This window comes from Solea senegalensis, unplaced genomic scaffold (genome assembly GCF_019176455.1).
Source record: "Solea senegalensis isolate Sse05_10M unplaced genomic scaffold, IFAPA_SoseM_1 scf7180000014317, whole genome shotgun sequence".
Lineage (NCBI taxonomy): Eukaryota > Metazoa > Chordata > Actinopteri > Pleuronectiformes > Soleidae > Solea > Solea senegalensis.
Window position 1 is genome coordinate 112,107 of NW_025321019.1, and position 7,346 is coordinate 119,452.

Below are 7,346 nucleotides of genomic sequence, written 5' to 3' on the forward strand. Positions count from 1 at the left end.
ACCGAAAGGGAAAGCTGGAGAAGCAAAAGCTTATCTAGTCCCGCCCCCATTACCCACATAATACATGTTTTCATCGTACAATACATAATTTTTCTTTTTCTTATGACATTTTGACAAAAACATGTTTCAGCATCAGGTAGCACTCAGAGATACAGTCTAGCTCTAGACAGTCAATCAGACTCCATGTATGTCTGTATATGTGTCCATAATATTCCGTCGTGAGTGACGGTCTCGACTTGTTGCCTGGCATGTTCAACGTCCCAAAAGTCCCAAAATGATCCAGTCAATAGAGGTCAGTTCATCAGGTTAACTAACACCTTGGATGGTGTGATAGCCCGTTTCGGTTTTTTTTTTTGTTTTGTTTTTGTTTTTTTTTTCCTTTAGTCATCCCTCTCATCTATAGCATTCGCCTCGCTTTGCTTCTCCATTCTTTTCAAGTGCTCGAGGGTTGTGGAGACGTCGGAGCGCATACGCATTTTGATACAGCAATGTAGCTGGCCTACATCCGGTTTGGTGTGCATTATTTTGAAAGAAACTAACGGAAAGCATCAGTATTCCAGACTCCAGTTAGCTTGTTGCTTATTACTAACTAGGAAGTCCTCCGGTAAACTGACGTATCCGCCCAAAAGACCGCAAATAACGCTTGTAACAGACTAATATCTGCGATAAAACACGACATGGACGCGGGTAGACCTCACCAGACAACAAGTAAGTCAATAATAATGTCCACTTTTTTGTGTTTGCTGCTAAATTTGAAGATATTCAATAAATGGCTAATTTTCTCGGCTATTAAACTTAGCGCGAAGTTAGCAAGTAGACGGTTTCCGGGCTAAACCGGACTATGGCACGTTTTACACGGACTAATAAACGTCAGAAGTTGTGAGAAAAAACTTAGTTTGCGTTTATGACGCTGTTACGTTGTTATTAATCGAGTCTTAAGACCGTCAGTAATGGCGGCAGGTTATACAGTAGTAAACTGGTTGTCTCATCTCAGTCTGTAAAGTTACCGTGTTAACCTTAAGGAAATGTAATATGTGTGAATATTATACATACTGGCATATTATCTCACCTTTACTGTGATATATATTGGTATTCCATGTATAAAATAGTAAAATATTTCTTTCAGTAATTAATATGAATACAGTGTATATTATTTCTACATCTGCTGTGATTTCTATGTTCATATATAGGCCTGCATTCATTATATGTCAGTCAGTCAGTCATCATCTAACCGCTTTATCCTCCACCAGAGGGTCGCGGGGGGTGCTGTGCCAATCTCAGCTACATCGGGCGATAGGCGGGGCACACCCTGCACAGTTCGCCAGTCCATCGCAGGGCCACACACAACTAGAGACAAACAACCATTCACTCTCACACTCACTCCTACGGTCAATTTAGAGTGTCCAATTTACCTAATCCCCACATTGCATGTTTTTGGACTGTGGGAGGAAGCCGGAGAACCCACGCACACACGGGGAGAACATGCAAACTCCATGCAGAAAGGCCCTTGTTCCAACCGGGGCTCGAACCCGGGTCTTCTCGCTGCAAGGCGAAAGTGCTAACCACTACATCACCGTGTGGACCCCATTCATTATATGTTTATGATAAAATATTGGACAACTACTTTTGTAGTCAAAAGTACAACATTTTCTTGTGACGATTAGCAGAGAACGATTAATACTGAAGTAGAAATATGCCACTTATTTTTTCCCTCCATCTTATAGAGTATTACAGTTCAACAGTAACACCGAATTTGTATCTTTAATAAAGAACTATATACACATGAAACCTGTATTAAAAACAACTCTGTAAAAAAACTAAAATGTGTGATCTTACTGTACTGTAAATGCTTTGACTCTGTCTCATCCAACCCAACACTGATTATTTTCACTTCCACAGCTGGAGATGTCACTGGAACAGAAGAGGAGGCAAAAAAGAAAGCAGCTGCAGCACGGGCAGCTAATCACCTCCCTGAAGTTCGCCTGGTGACGCTGGGCTGGAGGTGGCCAGGAAAGAGCTTGACAGCCAACACTATTATAGGCCGAGAGGAGTTTCACTTAGAGCGAGCAGCTGAGTTCTGTGTGAAGAGGCAGACTGAGGTGCAGGGGCGCCAGGTGATTGTTGTGGATACTCCTGGGTGGTTCTCTGCACAGGATACACCCCCCTCTTATAAAGGAGAGCTAGTGAGAGGAGCGTCACTTTCCCCTCCTGGACCACACGCCTTCCTGCTGGTCATTCCTGTGGGTATGTTCACAGATGTGGATCGGGCTCGCCTCGAGGAGCATGTGAGCCTTTTCGGGGAACACGTGTGGAAGCATACGATTGTTGTTTTCACTTGGGCGGAGTTGTTGAGAACCATTTCAATAGAGAGATACATCCGCAGGGAAGGCAAGGACCTGCAGTGGGTGCTGGAAAAGTGCAAGCGGAGGTACTTTGTCATAAATAACAGCATATTCGAAGAGCATCCACAGGTAGGACAATTGCTGGAGAAGGTGGAGAAGATGGTAGCAGAAGAAGGGGGCTACTACAACCCGGGGGAGATGAAGAACGAGAAGAAACCTGTGGAGGACAACCAAAACACAGCCAGAGATGTACAGCAGCTGGGGGCGAGACCCAAACAGAGCTCTGCACTGAGTTTATCCAAAGCTATGGAGGTTGATCCACTTCCCAGTGAGTGATGTGAAGGTTCGGATTAATTTGTTTAAGACAAGGCCAAAAATCAGACTGAATAAGTATAGGGGATTTTATGACTACATGTTGCACCTGGCTCAGCAGACCCTGCTGGGTAGAACCTAATGAAACTGATGTAGGCTTCTTTGTAATTTGCCAGAATACAAGTTTGCAGTCAGTTTGATAAAAATCAAATCAGTTTTAACACCTAGACTGTCGACACAACCAAAAAGTGACCCAGCTCTGGTTAGTGTATATTTTCACTCAGCAGGATATAATGTTTCAGATGTAATAAGAAAAATAACACCAGATTTTAACTTCCTGGAGTCATGGCAGTCTAATCTTGCTTTAGTAAACAAAAACCCCACTATTACATCTTTCTTAAGAAATCAGTTTCTCATCAGTGTGGCTTCATCTCTCTAAAGAACATCCTGTTTTAACTGACAATACGTGACATTAAATCTGCAACAGCAGATCATGTGAGGCTCTCAGAAGCAGCAAAAAATGTGAAAACAACACTGTCTTATATCATCTTCAAAAAAGATTAAAAATCATCATTTTTGAGACATATTAATGTTTAGCTAAACGTGGAGTTTAATGTTGACTTTAACTGCTTTAAGGAAGTAAAATTATATTATGTATTGTAGGCCTCTTAAGTCTAAAGTGATACTTTTGCTGCCTTCTTTAACCCTTAGGGACTGTTGTGCGCATTTTAACACACTTGTCTTTCTTCGTCCTTTGATAATTTTGGCTATGTTCATGTATATGGCATGAATTTTGGCAAGATCTCGCTATTTCCTGTTCAGCTCCTCAGTAAGGCTAAAATACACTGTGGATAAATAAGTGTTACACTCATGCCGTTAATCACAAAAAATGAATAATGAATGAAACCCGTTCAAATTGCAGTTTTAACTTCCATTGAAGCAAAATACATGACATGCACTTTATTATATATGGTTGTCAATTTGGGAAGTGATAATTTGTACTGCTCTCCACAAGAGGGCGTCATTTTGGACACATTTGACTGAGGAAATCTGGCAAGATCTCGCGATTTCCACAAGTCACAAGTGTTGCTGCTAATCATTGACATATCCCAGGCTGTAATAATTCAACACATAAAAATCTACTTTGCACGTAGTATATTGAAAATAATTCATATTTTCTGTTTTGTTTTGTTTTGTTTTATTTTAAAAACATGGTGGCATCATGACAAAAACCTGGCATTTAAATGGTTAACATCTTAACAATATGTAGGTGGAAAAAAGATCAATGAAAGTAGAATATATAATAATGTCTAATATTTTTATATCTTGCTTTTAAACAGCACATTTTTTGTGCTTAGTGGTACGAGTGTGACTAGTATTAGTACATTACTGACACTTTTTAATCATCTTTAATCATCAACTTCACGAATATTTTCCCTTTCTAATCTTGCTGCACTATAAGTGATACCACAGTGTTTTAACTGATGAATCTAATGATCCGCTTTTGTCCAATTCTAGATTAACCAGACAATCTTTGCTGATGGAGCCTGTAAACCACCACTAACAGTGCCGCTGTCTCTTTGTACCGCCAGCAAAGGTGCTTATTTTCCAAGACAAGAAAGGGTAAATCAACTGAAAAAATTACAACCCATGTCATTTATTTATTTTTTGGTTGAAAATCACACGTTACTGTGTGTTGTAGTCATTGTAGTCAGAATTATACTTTTACCATTATGTGTGGTGGTTTGTTTGTTGGTTTGTTTTAGTGTTTTTGAGAGGTTGTATGGTGGGATGGGAGAGATTAGCATTGTATGTATCTTAAACGCAGTATGTAAAGTATGTACACACTCCTTATTCACTGTTGACTCCTAAATTGGCTGAACTGCACTTATAAATAGCAATCACTCGATAATATACTGCCGATGACAATAGAGGCAATTACGTTTAAGATAATTCCCATTTGTTGTGACCAAACTGTAAATGCTTTTCTGATGGTGCAATTCTCATGACTCGATATGTGTGTAGTTACTAAGCAGTTGCTGCTTTAAACTTGTGATATTTGAATGGATGTGCAGATGCTCCACCGTGGCCTTTGCAACAGATGCACTCACTTGTCTTAATTCAGTTTGAATTGTGGTGAAATGTGGCTTAAAAAGTACAGTACAATGACAGCTGTTATAAGTGGACAAACAGATTCACCTTTATTGTCATTGTACTGGGGGGTTACAATGAGATGGGGGGGTGCTCCCACAGAGCCACTGTGCGCAGCACAGACAAAAAGTAAACAAGATAAAACAACACAGACAAAAACATGAAAAAGGCACTAAAAACAGAGACAAATGCTGAAGTGAACAAGTTAAAATACTATAAAAAATGCTATGAATAAAACAATACTTAAAGTGCGATGAATGTAAAGAACTGAGGTGTAGTACAATAAATCTAAAATATAAATACTGAGGGTGCAATGGATATGCATAAAGAGTGTGCAATAAAAGGTGCAAGAGTTCAGGATGAGGTAGTTTGGGTTATTGTTCGGTTATGTCAGTCTATTTGGGGGTGTGTGTGTCTGTGGGTATTTGCAGTCCTTATGGCCCAGGGAAAGAAGCTGTTTGTCAGCCTGCTGGTGCGGGATTTTATTGACCTGTAACTTCTTCTAGAGGGCAACAGGTCAAACAAGGGGTGAGCAGGGTGTGAGGGGTCTTCTGTGATGGCCCTGGTTCTCCTGAGGCAGCAGGATGAGGAGATGTGTTCCAGGGTGGACAGAGGGCAGCCGATAAAACATGACAGGTTTCCAGACGGCACAGAGGAGATGAGCCTAAAGAACGGAGTCTGATGTTTGAAGGAAACAGTAGATCAGTGTTGTGCAGCTTTATTTTTAATATTGTTTCTGCTCGTTAAAGTGCATGCACTCTTGAAGAACATGCTGGTTTCCCAAATCATTGTGAGACACAGAATTTGAGAAGAAATCAAGGCCTTGAAGTGCTTGAAGTTGTGTTTTTAATAAGTAACTGTGCCCCTGCTTGCGTCTCATGATGTCTCTCAGCTCTTTAAAGATGCATTTCCGCCGCATATTTCCAGGGACTTTAAATACCAGGAATGCTTTCCTTGGAACTAAATGGTTCCCACAGACCTTTTGTTGTGAGCATTTTCATTGCGGTGAAAGACCAGGGAAGACTATGTGAATTTGATGACGTTGTGTCTTGTGAACAACCGATTCCGTGGCTTGTTAATTTAATGCCAGTCGTTCTGTAAAACAATTCCAACACATTTTGGAGAAAAAAAAGACATATCACTGATATATCCTGGCAGTACAGCGTGCGTCATTGGCACGTGGCCTCGCTGCTCCGCCTACTGTTCAAACTGCACGCCTCCCACTGAGAAGATAAGAGACAGCACAGTTTAATATTCTTAACCTCGATCTGTGTTGTATTTGGTCCTTGATTTTTGGGAACTGAATCTGGAAAGTCTTTAAAAGGTCATTAAATGTGAGGTTTAAGAAGATTTACGGAATTTGAATGTTGTTACTGATAGATACAGGGAATTCGGTATGTTGTGACTCATACCTAATCTGAGCTCCAACATAATTATGTGAATTCTTTGCCTGTTTAAATAATCAAACAGCTAGTGTAGTCTGCTGACCCTGGCAGCCTTTGCTCCAGCTCTTTGTAATCGTCATGCTATATTTGAAACCGCTTAAATTACATTTTGTAGTCTTTTGTCGGCAGCCTGCTGTGCTGAATGTAGCTGTTTTTCAAGAAGACTGATTTTTCCTGAAAAGGAATAAGTCAGCTGCTCTCGACAAACACTCTAACGTAGAATGAGGAGGCGTAGACTATTTTTAGATAGACCGCTTTACTTCACTGAGTGATTCCTTAAAAAGGAAAACCCAGGTCAATGATAATGTTAACAATGAATATGAGATTCATTGTAGCACCTTTATTCACAATGTCTCAAAGTATGTAACAGGAAGTAGCAAAACAAAACACAACAAAAAACTAATTAGCAGCTGACTTGGCCACCCTAAAAAATTAGTACAAATGTGATTTAAAAGAAGGTAGGGGTGTTTTTTTTTACCAACCTTAAAGTTCAAGGTTAAGGAAAAGCACAATAACTGTGGTTATGTTCTGTAGTTATTAGTTTACCATGATCATGCATCTTGTTGGGCCACAAACCAGCTTGAGGGTCAGTGTGTATGAGGGTGTATAAGGAGTGTCCCTGCTTCACACAGATCAGGTCACATATATAGGTGCCTCTGCTTTATTCTTCTTTTAATCATAGTGAAAACTAAGACACTGGGTTCACAGACCAAGGAAATCTAGAAATATTTGCCTTCACTCTTTTGTCCTTTGTCACTTCTCACTGCTAACAATTGAATTTAGACCCACTGCGCCACCTGCTGGCCAATACTAATATCAGGATGTTGGGAGAGAAAATAAGCAAGACTCCTCAGTGCCAGTATTTAAGACAGCTGACTAAAAAGTGTTTTTATTGTAGTAATACTGATGATCTGTGTGTTTTTTGTGAATGTATTTATATCCATTAGAGAGTAAAACACATCAAATATTGTTGATGCACTATGACTGTTTGACTCAGTGTGAGGGTAAATACTGACGTGAGTTGACAGTCAACACAGAAACATGAAGCAGGAGACCTATTGCTCACACGGTATACATTTTTTATTTTAGATTCAGT

At 40.0% G+C, this 7,346-nt stretch overlaps 1 protein-coding gene across 3 annotated transcripts; it reads left to right on the top strand.

The window, feature by feature from the left end:
• The first annotated feature begins 574 nt into the window (after positions 1-574).
• Positions 575-4,551, top strand: LOC122761057 (GTPase IMAP family member 9). 3 transcript variants are annotated; one of them, XM_044016295.1, is made up of 3 exons: positions 575-708; positions 1,900-2,670; positions 4,173-4,551. In XM_044016295.1, exons 1-3 carry the CDS (start codon positions 678-680, stop codon positions 4,175-4,177), a joined length of 807 nt encoding a protein of 268 aa, XP_043872230.1. In that variant the 5' UTR covers positions 575-677; the 3' UTR covers positions 4,178-4,551. The 3 variants fall into 3 exon arrangements, with proteins under 3 accessions (XP_043872230.1, XP_043872229.1, XP_043872228.1); XM_044016294.1 differs by having other exon boundaries at positions 1,900-2,685; positions 4,173-4,233; XM_044016293.1 differs by having other exon boundaries at positions 1,900-4,551.
• The last annotated feature ends 2,795 nt before the right edge of the window (positions 4,552-7,346 follow it).

Excerpts from the sequence above, each read along its gene's own strand:
- LOC122761057 (XM_044016293.1), top strand. The coding sequence starts at position 678 with ATGGACGCGGGTAGACCTCACCAGACAACAA. Across the intron at positions 709-1,899 it reads TAGACCTCACCAGACAACAA|CTGGAGATGTCACTGGAACA; the intron begins GTAAGTCAATAA and ends TCACTTCCACAG.